This window comes from Stegostoma tigrinum, chromosome 14, assembly GCF_030684315.1.
Source record: "Stegostoma tigrinum isolate sSteTig4 chromosome 14, sSteTig4.hap1, whole genome shotgun sequence".
Lineage (NCBI taxonomy): Eukaryota > Metazoa > Chordata > Chondrichthyes > Orectolobiformes > Stegostomatidae > Stegostoma > Stegostoma tigrinum.
This window is the reverse complement of record NC_081367.1, coordinates 10,864,165-10,884,819: the sequence shown is the minus strand read 5'-3', so window position 1 is coordinate 10,884,819 and position 20,655 is coordinate 10,864,165. Positions and strand designations below refer to the sequence as shown.

The window sequence follows — 20,655 nt, the reverse complement described above, 5'->3', positions numbered from 1 at the left end:
GATCTGCAAGGACTCAGAGGAAGGTCACCCAATTTGGATACTCCTGCTGAGTGCCCACACCACTAGAGGTGCATCTGGAGTATCCAACTGACCACTCTCATCAGGAAGCCAAACTCGCCAAATCTTTCTTAATACATACCTGAAGAAATAGAGGAGTGAGGCCTCTACATTCCTTGTATATGCTCCAATGCAATGAATCTAGTGAATGTAACAAGTGAACTGAGGACACAGTTAACATATACGGCATCACACTTAAAACTGAACGATTGCTATCGAAGGGTAGGTACGGCATGTCAAACTTCATGGTGTCAGCATTTTTGGATTGGATGGGCATTTAAAATGAGGGGTCATCCTCCACGTTTTGTTAATTTCCCTTGGCAGTGCCATGCCACGTTTTTATCCTGTTACTGCAGGTCCCTTTAAGAATTTTGTTCATCAACTTAAAGGCCTCAGTTGGCTTCCATGTGGGAAGGCTGTTGTCAATCGTAACACTCATGATTAAATATGGGTGAGTTGGGAAGTGACTTGCCCCTTGCCTTTATTCCTGATTCTACAATGCCATACCCCCACCTCCCAACTTGCTTCTCAGTAGGACATGCAGTAATTAAATTCGGAATAAAGGAAACAGAAGTAGGACTAAGCCATTTGGCCCATCGATCCTGTTGTATCATTGAACGAGATCATGGATGAACATCTATTTCAATGTTGTTTCCCTACACCATCCCCATATCCCCAGGTACTTTCAAATACATAGAACTCAAAAAGACTGAACTCTGAAACCATCTGAGGGAGAGAATTCCAAAGAATCACCTTCTGAGTGAAGAAATTCCTCCTCAACTTCGTCTTATCTGGTCTAACCCTTATTCTGAGGGTGTGTCCCCTGGTTCCAGATCACCCTCACCAGAGGAAACACCCTTCCTTTTCTATCTTTTGCAAGTCGATGAGTTCACCCTTCATTCTAGAGAAATATAGACCCCAGTCTTCTCAGCTTCTCGGTTCTGTTCGCCATGTGATGCAGTACATTCACATTCACACAAACATAGAACAAATAGTTTGATGAGAATAGAATCTTTATTAAAAGTCACTAACCTACATCACATACACACAATTAGAAGTAATTTACTTGTAACAATTATTATACGCAATCAGTGTTGGTACTGCTGTCTCAACATTTGACAAGAGCTGTTGATTGGTGAATGTGTGAAACATTCGAGTCAGCCCTCCAATCGACAATCCCTATTCTGGGTTCAGAAAAGGACACTCATACAACAGCCAACTCAAGAAAGGAGAAAAAAACATACTTATGTAGGTTGAAAAATGCAACTTGTGGTAATCATTTCAGAACGAAACAGAGCCTTAGACCGATGTTGTTAGAAAGGAATACAGATTTGGACGTTCTTATGTCAATTATTTGAATGTTTCCTCTTTCTTGTACTCTTTGCAATTGGCTTACACACTTCTCCCCATTTGGGTCACTTATTTTACAGGAATAACCCAGGCAGACTGGCCAGGTTTGACACAAATACCACTGTTCTCTCAACAACTGGAAGTACTTTGCTTTGTTCCGAACAACACACAAAAAAAATCAGGCACTGCTTTGTTCAGGCTCCTCCACCTCTCTTTTACACACCGTCTAAATTGTTCCCCTTTTTACGCCTAATTCCCTCTTGGATGGTATGACTGAATCTGCTTCCATTACCTTTTTCAACAAGGCAACCCAGAATATAACCATACACGTCACAAAAATAACCCCACCCCCACCCCCGACCCATACACTCTAATTCTTTTGCCAATCCATCTTCTGGTTCAACATTCCTGCCAGTGGAAGCCATTTCTCTGATTTACCCCATGATATCTACTCATAATTTTGAACTGCAGTTTTAGTTTTAAAGTAATGTGTTAAAATGAAGATCGAATGTGCTGAACTCAAGCGTCTTTACTGCTCACACACAAAAAGTTCCATAGTATGCACTTTCCCTTGTAGTCTGCCCCTTGTTTTGCGGCTCTCGATAACTGTGTCTGGAGGCCCTTTGTTTAGCATCACTGAAATCCAAAGACAATAATAATATGCATTTTTACAGCCTCCATTGTAAAACTTTGCAAAACTGGGAGTGTAATCAAACAAAAAATTGACATTCAGCATAAGGAACAGTATTAGGACGTATAGTTCAATTTCTTGGGCATTGAGTTTGGTTTAAAGTATGTAAAGGAGGAGAGTGAGAAACTGAGAGCTGGAGAGATTTAGGGAATTCTGAAGCTCAGACGACTGAAAGAACAGAGGAAAACACACACTCAGATAACACAACTCCCCATAACACTCAGTCACCGAAGGTCACTGCTGGCAATTTCATACAGTGCTATTTTGATTAATTGTGTTCTCTATTCGTTGAATAGTTGTGATCAAGTTTTTAAAACGATATACCACCCTGGATTCAAGTACAGTTTGTTTATATGCAGCTCATACTGTACAACTTAAGCAGAAAACAAAAGGAAGGTATGCTTTTGTCTCCAGGACAACCCAAATTTTACAAAAATAACACAACCACTTTACACCTATCTAATTACAAAAAAAAAGCATGCCAGCTACTTACAGCATTAAAAAATTCTCAACCAGTCTGAAAATTATTTACTCACTGCTCCTCAATGTATGGATCAAAACCATGAACCAGGTCAAATGCGACTAAGCGACATCACTCATTGTGTAGCTCATTCACACTTCATGGAAAAAAATACTGTTACAGTGGTGGGTCATTTGTAGGTTGAAATCTAAGAATAAAGTTTGGGTAATTTGTATATAAATAAATATGGATATTTGGCAGTAAGTTGCAGACTGGATTTTGTGATGAAACCATTTGACAAGGACTTGGAATGTTTCTAAATTTCTTTGATCAGGGTCACAACTTTTGAAGTAGTTGGTTGCAACACACGCTTTTTAACCTTTTAAATAATGTCTGCTGACAGACCTGGTGGCTTCCCACATTGTGTGATGATTACAATTGCGCTGTGCTTCAGTTGTTGTAATAGGTGATTCACCTCATAGGCCATGCATTAGTTAGGCCAATACACACAATCATATATTGTTCACATGCTGAGAATGGACATCAAAAGAGATGCCTTGCCACATCCTCAACTCCTGTGTGTTCGGAAAACAGCGAAACCTCAAAGATTGCAACGTTCATTCTGTAAAATGGTTTTGAAGAACATACTTAAAGAATAAATAAATTTGTTAATAAAAGCATAGCTTACAACAACAGAAAACTTATAAATACTCATTATTCTTAGGCATTCCTGAACTGGTAATGAGTGTGGCTGTTCTCACAAGGGGGATTTTCCCTGTTAAACTCAGGAGCTCTGTTTTCAGTTCAGTGTTCCAGCAATCCTGGGTGAATGCAATTATTAGTCAGTCATCATTTGACTGTATCAGAGTTCATGAGTAAAACCTTTACTGTGCCATGTTTTACTGACTGGTGAAGATGCTGGAGCAAGATCTCAGTAACACTTTTTCTGTCATGCCACTCCATGGAGAGTTTGACCACTGCAGAGTTCTTGCTTTCACCTTGACTTCTGGTGGATTTGAGAAATACTGTGGGGTGCCTTGCTGTAGTATTTTAAATAGTAAGTTACATATCTGAAACGTAAGGTATGACAGGAACATAAACATGATCGAAAGCAGCTTGCTGAGTTTGTCACAAAGGCTGGAGCGATGCCTAAGTAGTATCAATGTCATGCATTGCCTACCTTTTCTCTTTGCCCATCTTCCTTTTCCTGTCTTGCTTTCTTACTCACTCACCTCAGCACCTGACTGGTTCTGGGAATTACAAAAAGCTTTCTCTCACTGATAAGCAAGAGGATAACTGCTTCATTAGAAGCAGGGTCACTCCCTGCATTCCTTGCAGTGGTGAAAGACCCTCATTAAAAGAATGAGACTGAAGATCAGCTGCTGTCTGTACTAGGTTGAGCTCAGAAACAACGTGGAAGTCTGGCATGTGAATGACTTCACAGCATCACTTTCTCCGCCTCCAGTGCCTGGTGCTATCAGTCTATAACCTTGCCCTTTCTGACCGACCCTCTTTGACCTGGTATAAGGGAGCCACTCCTCTCAATGCCTCCGTGTTTGGACCAAGGGTCCATCCCACTGACAGGATGGGCACTATATTCCTATTCAAAAAAGACTTCCTCCTTTGGTTTCTTTTCTTCAGTGAATGGGAAAATAACTGAGGCCAAACTGGCTGCTGTTTCGCAAGAACAACATCTCCAATGGTTTTTGCAGCCTGTTCATTCATACGCCGGCTTCAGGCCTTTACATCAGTGTGAAGCTTATGCAGAAGCCAGCTCTCAGAACATCCTCAGTGAAGAACTTAAGACTGTGCCAGCTCTCCAACCTGTGTTCCTTCAGCAAGCAGTGCTCGCAGTTACCATGAAACATAGGGACATATGAATAAACAGCGAAGTGTGGTATTTACAGCAAAACAGTCCTGTAACTTATTGTGTAAAAAACAAAACCATTTCATATAAATGCATCAAATAATTAATTAAGATAAGGAGCAAGAAAAATTGAAGTCACCAGCATACTCAACAAAGTGGACTCTGGGCATTTCTTTGATGGAACTGAGGATGCTACATGAGGGTGGAAAGGATAAAACACACACATCCTACTAGTGGCAAGGTCAAGATAATCCGCTCAGATAAACACAGACGTTAATTTGGTGAGGTTTCTGCCATAGGGAAAGCTTTGTGCTTTCTAGATTGGCTCCAGGACATCTTAATCCTCAGCGCGCAGAAGCTACACAAGCCTTTGGGAACACAGGCCAACTGAGACCTGTCAATGTTTCCCTGATTCAGAATGTTCCGGCATATCCTCGCTTCCCAGCGCTAAAGTTATCATGTTTCACAGAGGAAATGGATTGGAAAATCAAGATTTCTCCCTCTTAAGAAGAGGGTTCGTAAGCCCTGGAGTGCCAGAGCACTTGCCATCCATCCCACCCTGATCACTCTAGAATCCAACAATTTTCATCTGCCTCTCAAACTCACCAACCCCTCAACACGCTTCTCAGCCTATAACATCTTGGATTTACACACCTGAGGTCCAGTGCTGCAACTGTTCTAAAATTAACAGTGCTGTAGGGTTTTAATTAACTTTGTTGTAGTTGTAATTTCTTTCTCCTTGTCAAGAATATCTCCGATTCAGGGCCTGGCAACTGAAGGAAATAATTGAATGATTCGGCACAAATGTAATTTATTTATTCTTTCGTGGAATATAGGTGTTGTCAACAAGGCCAGCATCCGTGTCCATCCCTAATTGCCTTTGAATGGAATGGCTTATTGGCCATTACAGAGGATTGTTAAAGGTCATCCGCACTGTTCTGCCTCTGGAATCACATATAAGCCAGGCCAGGAAAGGATGGCAGATTTGTTTTGCTGAAAGACAACAGTGAATCAGAAGGGCTTTGATAATGATCAATGATCATTTAACAACAATAGCTTTTAATTTCAGAATCACAAATTAGTTGAACTTAAATCCCACCAACTGCTGTCCCCAAAGCCTTAACCATGGTTTCTGGATTGCTAGTCCAGTGACAGTAGTACTATGCCATTAGCTATCCCAAATCGAATTAGGTCTGTTGAGCTACCTTACATTAGATCAATGAGTGCCATAAAGAATTCCATCCTTTAACTCCCTCAAATCTCACATTATTGTAAAATTTCCCTGATATTATGACTTAAGTTGGTGGAAAGTCCTTGGGGAAGACTTTGAACAGCAGTGCGAAATGAGTGATGTTTAACGAACCTGAAACGTCAAAGCCTTCCTGCTCCTCTGATGCTGCTTGGCCTGCTGTGTTCATCCAGCTCTACACCTTGTTATCTGTGTTTAACGAACAGGCTGTTTTCCATTATTTTTCCCATTTTTACCTTCACTGATGATGTGATTAAAGTGGGCTGTTTTACAAAATTGCACAAAGTCAAGGCCTCCGCCAAATATGTGTGCATGTGAGCCAAAGCTTGGATCAGGCCTAGAGGTTACACACCCATTTATTGCCTTCCAGCAGGCACATGAAGGGGACACCCACCCCCCGCCCTCAGGGTGGGTGGAGTGGAACTTGTGCATACTCACCCCCAACCTATTCCAACCCACTTTTAGGAGAAACTTTTAGCGGTGTTAGGAAATGCGAAAGGACACATTTTGGAAAAGCTACAATGGAATGTTCTTCTCTGAGAGACATTAACAACTTGAATTTTCAAGCAGAGGGTCTGACCCTCACTCATGCAGTGACACAGTCTCTAAATGCTCAAGCTGATATTCAAGGGTTAGCAGTCAGCACTATACCTCTGTCACTTCCTTTATAATTACTGAAGCTTTAATCTCTCATCCCATCAATATGTCCTGTTTCATGCTATATACATCAGTGGGAATTGGGAATAATTCACATACTGTCTAGCAAGGGTAAATATACACGGTATAAATAAACTGTCACTGCATATTACTGGGCTATAACTCTCTCACTGTGGGATATATATACACAGTATATAACCAACGCAGATCAACAATGTCTAGAAAATAACCCACATACACTTATTTCAATCATTGGATCTAGGATCTAAACCAGGACCCCAAGTAGGTCTGACAATCCAATTGTCAGAGACATAACTTTGAAGTCTCAGGATTCAAAGTCAAGTAACTAAGTTACTGTCTACGGAATGTTTCTTTGAAAGTATCGACACTAACAGCTCTCATTACACTGTGATCTGTTCAATCTGACCATTTGAAATCTGTTCTTGTGATCTCTAGCTGGAAAGTACAGGCACGTGATCGACTAGCAATGCAGTTATCCAAATTGCCTACACAAACCCAATTTGCACCAATATTAAGAGTACAAAATCTAGAAGACACACAACCTGGGGACCAACATGAGCTGTTATAGGTAACAGGAGGCATGCCCTCTTCCATGGGTGAATGACAAATCCACTCATGGCTACTCCTACCAAAAAGGCTGATGCTTTTCCAGAATTAAGGTGTTGCAATCCCTGATGCATTTGATGCATAATATCATCTCTGCAGTCTGGGAGGTGTGCCAGAAATGGAAAAAAAAAATCCGTTTTTCACAAAAAAATTTTTACAGTGAACTTGGGCCATTAAAAACTCCAAGAGGTATGATCTGGAAGGTTTTCCTTCTGGTCTTAACACATGGGATCACAGCTCGGTGGGTCTGACCTTCCATCTTTAACCCAAGGCAACCAGCGCCAAGGTATCTCATGACTGACTTCTGCTGGGTTACATGCAGGAACTAAAGTTCTTTTTTACCTCTTAGGCCTCAATAAAGACCAAAAGGTGAAAACTTAGGACGTTGACTAGGGTCACTGTATACGAAAACACCTACACATTTCACTGAGCGTGGCCATATGGCAGCTACTGAATGACATCAAAGTGACACAGATGCTCGAACATGAAGGTTTCAATCCTGACCTTGGACAGGGCCTCAGCCTCCAGGATTCCAAGGCACCTCCAACTGACTCAACAAAAAGCTTCCACTTGCATTTCTTGCTAGTTGACTGTCTAATTACGTTACAAAATGAACAGTAATTATCTTCTGGATTTGGATCCTAAAGTATTACCCTGTGGCACTAAATGCACCACTAACAGTCCATGGTTATCTGAGGGATGTGGGAACATGTGCAAATGGCAATAATATTGCCTGCCAAGCCACAGCTTTGGTATTCTTATCACTGGGACTTTCGCATTACACAGACATTGTTTGTTGATCTGCAACTCTATTGTTGTAATAAAAGTTTCTTTTACAAAAAAAGGCTCAATCTTTTGAAGAATATGCTACAGTAAAGTCATCTAACATAAAACCTGCAGAGGCCGCCTCTGGTCCTTCCACAGGATGTTATAGTGTGGTTGTGCTTCTTTGCCACTCAGTATTGGGCGGGTGCTGGAGATCCCTGGCTCAAGGTCTGTACTTCTCATTGTATCTGTGGATTGTCACACAGCCATGGTAGGAGATGGGCCTGGGCATGGCGGCCATTGCTGTGATGATTCCTGTTGCTGGGTCATAGCACGTGATAGTGTCAGTGGCCTCTCCAGTTTCCTTTCTGCCACCGAGGATGTAAACTTTGCCATTGCACACAGACATGCCACAACTCTCCTGAATGACACAGAAAAGGGAACTTGCATCACAAACAATCATGTCACAGACTTGGGCCTTCCTTACCTATTACTGAGGCAATGATGAATGCATCAACAGGCAAACAATTACACTGCACAGTCTGGTTTTAGAATAGCACTTAAGAAAAACTGTAAAGCCTGAACTTTCAGCTTTATTTCGTTACTTTCTACTTAAAAACTAAGAAGGTTCATTATACTATAATCATTACAATGTTCAATTTCTCAATTCTGTACCTAAGTACATATACCGAAGAAGGTGCCTTATCTAGTGACATCAAGCACTCTTCACCGTACTCCTGTACTTGGATACAAGTGACAATAAAATCAAAACCAAAAATCATTTCTTATCATTTTATCTTTCTTTGAAGATTCATATTTGAAGAGATGATTACAGTAACTAACCACCCATTGGAAAATTTGAGTCAGACGATTCCAGTAAACATATTCAGTACCACAGAGTGCTGGAGGTAGGGGTTACTGAGCAATAGTCTGAGGAAGCTGGATTAACATCAGTAGATATACAGTCAGCACCACAAGGGGGCTGGACAGGGAGTGGGATTGAGGGATACATCAGGGCCCAATAAGCAGGGCCAGAGGCTCTAGACAGCCCATGTGCTCAGGTTAGGGGCAGGGCTAGGAGCAGGACTGGGGCCTGGCATTTCTGTTCCTGACCCTGCTGCCAGCACGTGGGGTCACAGTGTGTTCACGTGAGAAGCTGAATTAACATCAACTGAAGCACAGAGAGAAATTTAACCTCAGAGGCTTTGTCACTCAGTGGGCTCTGGAAAACAAAGACATTCCAAGCAAAGTGAGTGGGAAGGAAAAAATAGAATAGTAAGGCAGAGGCTTTAGTAATTCACTGGAGCTCTTTAGGTTGATTCAATAGCTGCTATTGAAATCATTTGTCAAATTCCTTCTCACTTTTTGTCTCTGAATCTGACCATCTGTTTAGACCGTGACTTCGTGTATCTGTTTCTTTCCCCACATGTATCCCTGTCACTCTCTTTCCCACTCTTATCCAGTCTTATTCTCTGACCCTTTCACAAATATAACAAATAGGAAGTCCATCATGACAAACTCATTTCTTGAGACCTAGTCTCGACCTTGCTCATTTGTATCTTCCATCATGGGCTCCCTGGTTAATGATTAAAGGAGCTATGATTGAGTTTCTGCACCCGAATTCTACAATTTGCTGATTCAGCATACTCAGGGGGACTCTGCGATGTCCATCCCTGATATTCTTAGTGTTGATAGAAATAGTTGGAAAATCGCAGACAGGAGCTCCTGAATTTGATTCACCCAGCCCTCACCAGAAAAACTAACATAGGAAATGGCATCCATCGAGGCCAACTCTGTTGGCTTATAACACAGTGTGAAGCTGGATGAACACAGCAGGCCAAGCAGCATCAGAGGACCGGGAAAGCTTGACATTTCAGATCGGGACGCTTCTTCACAAAATTTTCTGAAGGGTCCCAATCCAAAACGTCAGCCTTCCTGCTCCTCTGATGCTGCTTGGCCTGCTGTGTTCATCCAGCTTCACACTGTGTTATTTCAGATTCTCCAGCATTGGCAGTCCCTACTGTCTCTGTTGGCTTATAGTCACCTGGTTGGCGTTAGTTAGGTAGACAGAACATGTATGGAGCAGCTGTACATATCAATTCCTGATCATTTCCTGGACATTGAGATCATGAGACAGTGAGGCTAATGGCGGTGGATACTTTCACAGTAAAGTCACAGAGGAGATGTTCATAGAGTTACCTGTCTGCTGAAAGTGTTCACCACATGCATCCAGTAATCCTCCACTGGGTCATAGCAAAAGATGGATTTAGTCAGGCCCCCAGCCACGTAAATGAGGTTGGTCAGGGACACTGCGGTAATGCATCGTTTAGCAACAGGAATGGGTGCTCGCAACAACCAAACATTAGTGGCTGGGTCATAACATTGAACCTGTCAGACAGTGATGGGGAAGTCAATAAACACACACTCTCACTACATATTGATCGACTGCAACAAAAGAAAGATGTGCATGGAACAAAACTGAATATTTACGTGAGGTACAGTAACAGATATGACACCATTCACAGGTACAGTAACAAAGTGTAAGCCGGCCAAGTATACATTAGAAACAAACGTGCGATGTAATAAAGATAGGACTACAACACTTTGAATTGAAATAGACGCCTTTTGCACAGGATAGTGATGAGGATTGGGAAGCCTGGCTGATTGCCTAATACTAGCCTAAGGTCTTTAAAGACAATCATTGTGACCACACTGTTGCCAGACTAAGGCCACAATGTTTGTTTCTCATGTTTTTTAAAAATTATTTGCTGCCTTTTCCTAAAGGCCCTGAAGAAGACGGTAGTGAGCTATCTACTTGAATACAGTCAGACTGCTTGGTGAGGTCAGACAAATATTGCTCTGTATTTGGAGTCACATTAGAGGTCAGTGTAGCTAGGACATTAGGCTTCCCTCACTTGAGGACAGTAGTGAGCCAGCAGGACTTTTGTGTCAATTTGGTCACTTCATGGTACAACTCTTATTCCAGATTTATTTAATTAACAGAACTTACACCCCACCCTACTGTATGTTGGATTTCAACTCCTATCATTATATCAAACTACACCTCTGGATTACCAATATGATAAACAGAATGCTACCTGGTAATAGAATATCACAGCATTCATTTGTAGCTCTGTAATTATGGAGATGGAGATGGTTTTCTCTCCATTAATAGATGCAAAACTAAAAGGAGGTGTCCAGCGATACGCTAGTCAATACAGTGAGCAGTTCGGGTTCAGAAACAAGAGCACAAATCTGGAAAGGCAGCTCCAGTGACAATGACAGGCTCCTGAAGGGATACTGCAGGAGAGAATGGGACCAGTCCACACATTCAAATAAAAGGGAAAACGATGAGACGATCGCCAGCTGATCGTATTATGATTTGCTTCATCTGTGGGAAGTGAGGGGGAACGAACTTAGCCAAATTGACAATGTCTGATCACCAACTCTCCTGCTAAACACTGGGTGAGAGTATGCGTGTGCACGAATACGAATATGCAGGGAAGCATAAACGAATGAGCACGTGAAACTGAGCATCTATGTATGTGTGTGTAAGTATTTACATTTGGGTGTGATTGGTCATTATGTAGGTAGGGGCAGCATGGTGGCTCAGTGATTAGCACTGCTGCCTCACAGCACTAGGTTCGATTCCACCCTCGGGTGTCTGTCTGTGTGGAGTCTGCACATTCTCCCCGTGTCTGCATGGATTTCTGCCGGGTGCTCCGGTTTCCCCCACAATCCAAAGCTTTTCAGGTTAGGTGGACTGGCCGTGCTAAATCACCTGTTATGTTCAGGGATGTGTAGGTTAGGTGCATTAACCATAGGAAATGCAGGGCGATAGGGCAGGGGTATGGGTGTAGGTGAGATGCTCTTCAGACAGTCGGTATGGACTTGTTGAGTTGAATGACCTGTTTCCACACTCTATGGAAGTTTGCGTTTGGGAGAATGAGTGCATGAGTCAAGACTTAAGCGTGCAATTTAAAACAAATTATTCCATAAATGATGATACATCGAACACTAAATGCCTCAATGGCACCTTCTTGATTTGATAAACAGTTAATTCCTGCCCCATTTGCCAGATACCTTATCGGAGCATGTGTTGTCATCAGGCCCTCCTCCGATCACAAAGAGCTTACTGACACAGCTAGCGACAGCAGGTGAGCTGACTGCCTCTTTGAGGGGCGCAATCTCGACCCAGCGGTTTGAGAAAGAATCGTAACACTCCACGCTGCTCAACCGATTCTGACCGTCGTAACCTCCTACTGCGTATACCTGGAGCAGGGCAAGAGTACAGAAATGTGCTCAAGGAAACAGAAAACATTTCAAAGCAGCTTTCCACCAGGGTCCCTAAAAAGAAAGCACATACAGGTGTTGGTTCTTTTCCCCAACTCCTATTTCATGTGGGAATTCACGTAATTACAAGGAATTTTAGTTTACAAACCTATGGCTCTTAGCAAACAGATGACACCTGCTGCTGGCTGCAGTCAAAAACATAGGAGTTTTTAACAGCCACAATGGCCAGGCACTAATTATTGCCAAGATAACAAAGTGTGGGGCTGGATGAACACAGCAGGCCAAGCAGCATCATAGGAGCACAAAAGCTGATGTTTCCGGTCTAGACCCATCAGAGATGAAGGGTCTAGGACTGAAACGTCAGCTTTTGTGCTCCTAAGATGCTGCTTGGCCTGCTGTGTTCATCCAGCCCCACACTTTGTTATCTTGGATTCTCCAGCATCTGCAGTTCCCATTATCTCTGATCACTAATTAGTGCCATAATAACAGAGGGAGCTTGTGTTCCTGTATTGCAGATAATGGGTTCACATTTTAATGCTGGTGGGAAAAGGACTTGTAGGCTGCTTCTGTTAAGGAGGGGGCTCATGTGCAGGTGCAGTCAGGGAGGGGCCTTGAGCTCCCTTAGTGCTGGGGAGAGACTCGTGTTCCCAAAATGTTGGGGAGAGAATGTGAGTTGTTTCACAGCTGATCTGGGAGCTTCTGCGCTGAAACTGTTGGGGAAGGCTGGCACGTTCTACGAACATGAAAGAGTTTTTCTCTTGCGCTGTTTGCACTTTCGCTCCTGGACTGTCATGGCACAGTCGACATACGCAGATGACATCTTGTTACAGTTTAATCTGCTTATCGGTACGCTAACCCTCCGGGAGCAGGCACAAAGCAGTCCGATGCTGGAAACAGATGTCAGCATATCCTCTTTCCTGCAAACTAAAGCACAGCACAGGTGAGGTGCCTCGCACTGTGTAAGTATTGAGGGTTGGGAGTGGGTTACCACAGCAACATACAGAAGCCACATGTGCTGTATCATCAAGTGACTTCATTACTAAAGTGTCAAATGTCCTATCAGTTAAATTAAAGTGAAAATACAACTGCGCTAATTGTGGATCAACCTCAGAGACATCTGTCTTTTTTTATATCTCAAAGGAGATATGGGGGAAAGGACAGAAAGCCGGACGTCAGCAGATATCTCTAACTGAAGAGCTGAACGGTTCCTTTAGGCTTAATTTTTATGCTAGCGTTAATGGAAAGCTTCCAAAAGACAAAAGAAGCAACAGGGGGTAAGAAAAACGCACATTTTAGTTTGTTTTTCTAATCTTCAAGGTAAAGAAAGCAAAGCAGGTACAGCTGTTCCGAAACACAAGACACAAAATGTTGAGTCTTTCTCTCTCCCTAAATGCTGTTGAACTTGCTGAGTTTCTCCGGCACTTTCCTTTTGTATTTCAAGTACAGCAGGGGTACAATACAAGTTGAAATGTCTGCCAAACTTGCTTATCCATTAAACACTCCCTCTACACCAGGAAGTAGGAAAATACCTGAGGCTCCAGCACACAAACAGGATCAACAGAATGTATGAGAGGTGCCATTAAAAACAATGTATTGTCAGCACAATGCAGGGATGGTCTGGGGACAGTCAGACAAACAGAAAATGCAGTACAAGGCTGGAATAAATTTGTGTGCCCTTATGGTCTGAGTTGTTATCATGCTGTCTTGGAATATATACCATTATTTAAGCCACGGATACCGGTTTGAGCCAGTTGGTGTTTCAGGCTTACACAACTCATCTCACCAACAGGGCCCAGAGTAGTCCAGGTGATAGAGCCACCTGTGATTGGGCGAAGCAGTAGCCTTTCAGAGAAGCTTTGGCGTACATGTTGCTAGGCGTTGAGGTTTACCTGTCAAGCCTTGATTAGTCCCCACCTCTTCACTTACTGTACCTGCTCACGTCAACCTGAATGAACTTTTGCTGCTGCCTTTAGAGCTGGGCCCAACACAGGGAAGCAGGTTAATCAAAACAGGAGCAGCAGTGATCCAGGAGCAGTGGAGAAAGCAGGGTTGCTTGTCTTGTGCCTCCGGTTTCACAACAGCACATTTTAACCATTTAATTTCCTGCTCACTCCCAACCTCAACAACTTCTCTTTAGATTCCTTCTACTTCCTACAGACTAAGGGGTGGCCATGGGTACCCGCATGGGCCCAAGCGATGCCTGCCTTTTGGTAGGTTATGTGGAACAGTCCCTCTTTCGCACCTACACTGGCCCAAAACCTCACCTCTTCCTCCGTTACATTGGAGACTGTATCGGCGCCGCCTCAAGCTCCCAAGAGAAGCTCGAACAGTTCATCCATTTCACCAACACCTTCCACCCCAACCTCAAGTTCACCTGGGCCATCTCCAACACATCCCTCACCTTCCTGGACCTCCCTGTCTCCTTTTCAGGCAACCACCTACAAACCGATGTCCATTTCAAGCCCACCGACTCCCACAGCTACCTGGAATACACATCCTCCCACCCACCTTCCTGCAAAAATTCCATCCCCTATTCCCAATTCCTTCGCCTCCGCCGCATCTGCTCCCAGGATGAGGCATTCCGCTCCTGCACATCCCAGATGTCCTCGTTCTTCAAGGGCCGGAAGTTCCCACCCGCAGTGGTCGAGAACACCCTCGACCGTGTCTCCTGCATTTCCTGCACCTTATCCCTCACACCTGCCCTCGCAATAACCGCCAAAAGAGAATCTGCCTAGTCCTCACATAACACTCCACCAACCTCCGGATACAACGCATCATCCTCCGACACTTCCGCCATCTACAATCCGACCCACCACGAAGGACATTTTTCCCATCCCACCCTTGTCTGCCTTCCGGAGAGACCACTCTCTCTGCGACTCCCTTGTCCGCTCCACATTCCCCTCCAATGCCACCACACCCGGCACTTACCCCTGCAACCGCAGGAAGTGCTACACCTGCCCCACACCTCCTCCCTCACCCCCATCCCAGGCCGCAAGATGACTTTCCGCATCAAGCAGATGTTCACCTGCACATCCGCCAATGTGGTATACTGCATCTGCTGTACACGGTGTGGCTTCCTCTACGTTGGGGAAACCAAGTAGAGGCTTGGGGACCGCTTTGCAGAACACCTCCGCTCGGTTCGCAGTAAACAACTGCACCTCCCAGTCGCGAACCATTTCAACTCCCCTTCCCATTCCTTAGACAACATGTCCATCATGGGCCTCCTGCAGTGCCACAATGATGCCACCCATAGGGTGCAGGAAGAGCAACTCATATTCTGCTTGGGAACCCTGCAGCCCAATGGCATCAGTGTGGATTTCACAAGCCTCAAAATCTCCCCTCCCCCACTGCATCCCGAAACCAGCCCAGCTTGTCCCCACCTGCCTAACCTGTTCTTCCTCTCACCTATCTCCTCCTCCCAACTCAAGTCGCACCTCCATTTCCTACCTACTAAACTCATCCCGCCCCCTTGACCTGTCCGTCTTCCCTGGACTGACCTATCCCCTCCCTACCTCCCCACCTATACTCTCCTCTCCACCTATCTTCTCCTCTATCCATCTTCAGTCCGCCTCCCCCTCTCTCCCCATTTATTTCCGAATCCTGTCCCCATCCCCCTTTTCTGATGAAGGGTCTAGGCCCGAAACGTCAGCTTTTGTGCTCCTGAGATGCTGCTTGGCCTGCTGTGTTCATCCAGCCCCACACTTTGTTATCTCGGATTCTCCAGCATCTGCAGTTCCCATTATCTCTGATCCCATCAGCAAACCAGCTTGATTTTAACGATAAAATGGCAGCTTTCCTGGTTCTTTGTCTTTCTTGCTGCCAGCCCATGACTTACTGGGTTTATATGTAATCTCACCATTCTGTAGGCAAGATTTGAACTCCAGGCTTTTAAAATTGCGATTCCTAGCCACAACCTTCTTCCTATCCTTTGTCCAAACAGCGGTGTTTTTTTTCCTAGTGACAGGCCGGGAGTTACTGGGTTTTATCCCACTCTGTTCTGCCATGTCAGATACACATGGAAGGATCCCACAGCACCGTTTCACTGAAGATCAGGGGGTCACTCTCAGTGCCCTGCCAATATTTATCCTTTAAGCAATATTGTGAAAACAAAATGATTAGATCATAGTCATGCAGCACGGAAACTGTCACATCGTTGTTTTCTAGTTGAGACACTTTCTCCAAAAGCAATGATACTGAACAAGTATCTTGTTGTCCATAACAGGCTCTGGAGTGTCCTGCAATCAAGAAGGATGAAACAAAAATTCCACACTAGTGTCTCAGTCAATTGCCTCGGCAATGTTAGTGTGGATTGCAATTCGTTTCCAGTTGTTGCTTCATTCTGTACTTCCCAATCAATGCCTGAATAGGGACTGCAACAGGTTCATTTGCTGACATGTTCTCTTCATTTCCTGCGGATGGTCTATCAGCTGGCACGTCACACGCCTTCCCAATTTACTGCCACAGGCACAAAACTGTCAGACAGTTCTAGCATGTCGCTGTATCCAGTCTTCCAAATTCTTGTTTAAACCTAGTCACGGCTTGTGGGTGTCAATGACATCTCTAACTACCCAGAGAGCATTTAAGAGTTAAGCATATTCCTGTGGGTCACATAGGTCAGATGAGTGAGCTAAATGGGTCGTTTTTTTCAAAGCTTATATTTTCCAGATTTTTATTGACTTCAAATTTCACCATCTTTCCCCAGGACCTTAACCTAGTATTCTAGATTACTGGCTTAGTGACAACACTTCTACACCACTGCCTGCCATTAAATTCCATTCAGCTGGAATTTAGTGTGGTATATAAACACTTGGCCAAAAAGTGAGTTTTATGAAATGAAAGGGATTTTGAAGCATTCAGTGAGGAAATCCAGAAGGGGAGGGCTAAGCGGCGACGGCAATCCCATGCTTGGAGGACAGGGGCCCCACCAGAGGCCAGAGCTGGAGGAACAGCAAGTTTGGAGGAAAAGAGGATCATTATGCTGTTGGAGGTTACAAACGTAGTGAGGAGACAAAGCACAAACTGAAATCCAACAGTGGAATCAGTTGCTGTAGACTGCACTGGTTAATGCACTCTTCACTATGTTATCAAAGGAGCTACTACAGAGTTCTTTCTGAAGGAAGCAGGTTCAGTCATTCGCCACAACATTAATTTCTTTGATTCACCACATCTTTCAAATTAACTCTTAAATAACTTTTCATCAAGACACTCAGCACGTTTGAAAAGCTTTTGTCCTTTTTAATTTGGTATTTGGTTACGTCAGAGTTTAAACTCCTGGTTGATTTAAAATTTCCTGTTACCTTGCCAAGAAGAACAGCCATTTTGTGGCGCCACCTGCCTTTGTTTAAACAGGCCACTCGCATCCAGATGTTCAGCTGGGAGTTGTACATCCACACATCACGACTGTTGATTCTGCCACCTGTTCAACACAAAGACAGAAGCTAAACACCAGGTTTGAGGTTCATCTGGCCATGGAGCTTGTACTGCTTTTAATATGTCTGGGTTTCAAGAGAAAGTTTGACTGATTAAAGGGCCTACATTCTGTTCCTAAGACCACAGGCCTTGGATTAGTGATAGGCCTTTGTCTAACTTTTAAAACGTCCACAGGCCTCATGTCAATTCAGTTGAAATCTGCGTTGGCCTCCATTACCCATGGAAGAAGCAAAGAAACTTGTAAGAAACATTTCAAGGGTTTTGTCCAGTCACAAGGCATTTTTGAGCTATTTTGCCAGTAAAATGTGAGGACTTCTTGAGAAAGGCCACAACCAAATGCCAGCAACACCAATGAAAGGCTTTACAACTCCTCCGCAATCCATGGAAAATGCTCAGATTGTTTTCCTAGGTCTCGGTTGGACTCGAATGTGGAGCAGGATCTACTGCCGTCCAACATGGGAAGCAGCAAGAGCCTATAATTAGCTGGAGTGAAGGCATTAGCAAACCCGAGTCACTTTCTCACTTCCACCAGAATGAGGTTCTGAGCAGAGATACCCAAGGGTGATCTTCCTACCCCTCTGCCAATCGAGGCTTTTATGTGGCCACCCAAGGACCTTGAATGGATCTAAGCCCAATGCTGGTGGCAGCTTCTCAGCTTCAGTGGTGGCAAATACAAGCAAGTACACCTAATCAGGAGGGAGTGGGCATTAGGTAGGGGTAGCCTACTGTGCAGTGTTTCTGCCATATCAGTGAAATGGCTCTCAATAAATTGACGGGTGATATCCAATGTGACTGCAATTACAGTGATCAATCCCACCAACCTCCCCCATCCCTCTGGACTTGTCTGCAGCCTTTCTTCATGGTTGACTACGCCATCCTCCCCAAATGCCACTCCTCTTCTCATCCAATTGAGTGGGAATGCTGTCACCCAGTTCCATTTTTTTTTCATTTATTTAACTAGTGCAAAATCACCTGCAATAGTTCTCTTTGCACCATGTCATAGAACCCTACAGTGTGGAAACAGGCCATTGGGCCCAACAAGTCCACACTACCCCTCCAAACAGCATCTCACCCAGCCCCATCCCCCTACCCTTTCCCTATAGTCCTCCGTTTCCTGTGGCTAATCCACCTAATTTATAAACCCCTGGACACTGGGGGCAATTTCCCATGGCCAATGGACCTAACCTGTTCATCTTTAGACTGTGGGAGGAAACTGGAGCACCCAGAGGAAACCCACGCAGACACAGGGAGAATGTGTAAACTCCACACAGACAATCACCCTGGGTGGAATTGAACCTGGGTCCCTGGCACTGTGAGGCAGCAGTGCTAACCACTGAACTATTGCATTGCCTTTCAGTGCTTCCTTAGGATCTATCCTGTCCCCCGACTATGTATTATGCTAACCCAAACCCCAATCCTATCACAGGTGCCCCTTGGTGACAGCATCCAAAAACATTCCAGGCTCCCCATACACAATGGTAGCCTTTAGCTGTACCTCACCTAACCTCCCCAAACCCATCAATTGTCTCGTTTCTCTGACATCCACTGCTGGATCAGCAGAATTCTACCAACAAATATTGTAAAGTCTGAAGCCAATGCCACAGCCTCTGTTTCTGAGCCACAGATCTCATTCCTCTCGCTGGCAACTGTCTCAGGCTGAACCAGACTGTTTGCAAACTCAGTGTCCTACCTATCCCCAAGATGAGCTTCAAACTACATGTCCATTTTATTTCTATCTCCACAGGTTTAAATGATTCCACCTTGCCTCAGTTCATCTGTGACAGGAGAACCTCATCCAGACTTTTGTTGCCTCTGGGACTTTTTGATTGCAGCGAAGAAGGATGAGAGGTGACTTGGTAGAGGTGTACAAGATGATGGGAGGCATAGATAGAGTGGAAACCTAGTGACTTTTACCCAGGGTGGAAATAACTATAATGAGGGGGCAAAATCTTAAGGTGATTAGAGGAAGGTATAGGGGACATAGGTTCTTCACACAGAGAGTGGTGGGCATGTGGAATATGCTGCCAGCAGTGGTAGTGAGGTCAGATCATTAGAGATATTTGATCGACTCTTGCATAGGCACATGGATGATAGGGTAATGTAGGGTAATGTAGGGTCTGCACAGTAGTGTGATCTTAGTAAAATAATAGGTTGGCACAGCATTGTGGGCTGAAGGGCCTGTACTGTGCTTTACTGTTCTATGTTCAATGTTCTATGTTCGATGACTATTTCAATGCGCTGGCTGACCTTTCACGACCCATTTGTGTATGTGTGTCCAAAGTTCTGTTGACTGTATCCTAAGCCACAACGAGGCTTGTTCACTAGTTCTCTTGTGCTCGGGGACCTACATTGGCTCCTGGTTAAGTAAAACCCCAATTTGAAAATCAGGACAAGACAAATATGGGCTTAGGAGCAGGAATAGACCATTCGAGTCTTAGAACTGCTCGACTGTTCAATAAGATCATGGCTGCTCCAGTTGGGATTCTCTCTGCACCACCCCACCAAAACATTCTTATCCTTATTTTCAAATCCCTTCATTGCCTCACCACTGCCTACAGTCCTAAAACTCTCTGATATTCACATTTAGATTCAGAGTCATACACAGCATTGAAACAGGCCCTTCAGCGCATCATGCCCATGCCAACCCAATTTCCTTAACTGAACCAGTTCCATTTGCCTGTGTTTGGGCCACATCCTTCTAAATCCTTCCTATCCACGTACCTGTCTAAATGTCTTTTGAATGAAGTCACCTCTACCAGTTTTTCTGGCAGAATGTTCCGTCTTTGCCACAATCTCTGTTTGAAAAGGTTGCCCCTCAGGTCCCTTTTAAATCTTTCCCCTCTCACCTTAAATCGATGCCCTCGAGTTTGGGACTTCCCTACCCTGAGGATATGGCCTCGACTATTCACCTTATGCATGCCCCTCATGATTTTATAAACCTCTGCAAGGTCACTCCTTCAGCCTCCTACACTCTAGGCAGTAAAGTCCCAGCCTATCCAGCCTCTCCTCATAACTTAAGCCTTCTCACCTCCGTAACATCTCAGTAAATCATTTTGCAATCAACACTTTGCCATGTACACCTGCATCTTCGGTTCCCTTGGACCTAAGCTGTGGAATTCCTTCCCTACAACTCTCAGATTCTCTCTCTCTCTTTCCACGTTCAAAACACTGCTCGACACCTAGCACTTTGACCATTCTGGTTACCCGGT

At 44.2% G+C, this 20,655-nt stretch overlaps 1 protein-coding gene across 3 annotated transcripts in view; it reads right to left on the bottom strand.

Annotated features, from left to right (window-relative positions):
* Nucleotides 1-1,052: 1,052 nt before the first annotated feature.
* The window catches only part of klhl24a (kelch-like family member 24a), a 28,761-nt gene continuing 9,158 nt past the window's right edge, over nt 1,053-20,655 (bottom strand). For all 3 annotated transcript variants that reach the window (XM_048542013.2, XM_048542012.2, XM_048542014.2), the window contains exons 4-7: nt 17,314-17,432; nt 11,807-11,995; nt 9,923-10,111; nt 1,053-8,144 (exon numbers count right to left, since the gene is read on the bottom strand). In XM_048542013.2, coding sequence (XP_048397970.1) covers nt 7,947-8,144; nt 9,923-10,111; nt 11,807-11,995; nt 17,314-17,432 — 695 coding nt within the window. In that variant the 3' untranslated portion in view covers nt 1,053-7,946. The remainder of the gene's footprint in view (nt 8,145-9,922; nt 10,112-11,806; nt 11,996-17,313; nt 17,433-20,655) is intronic.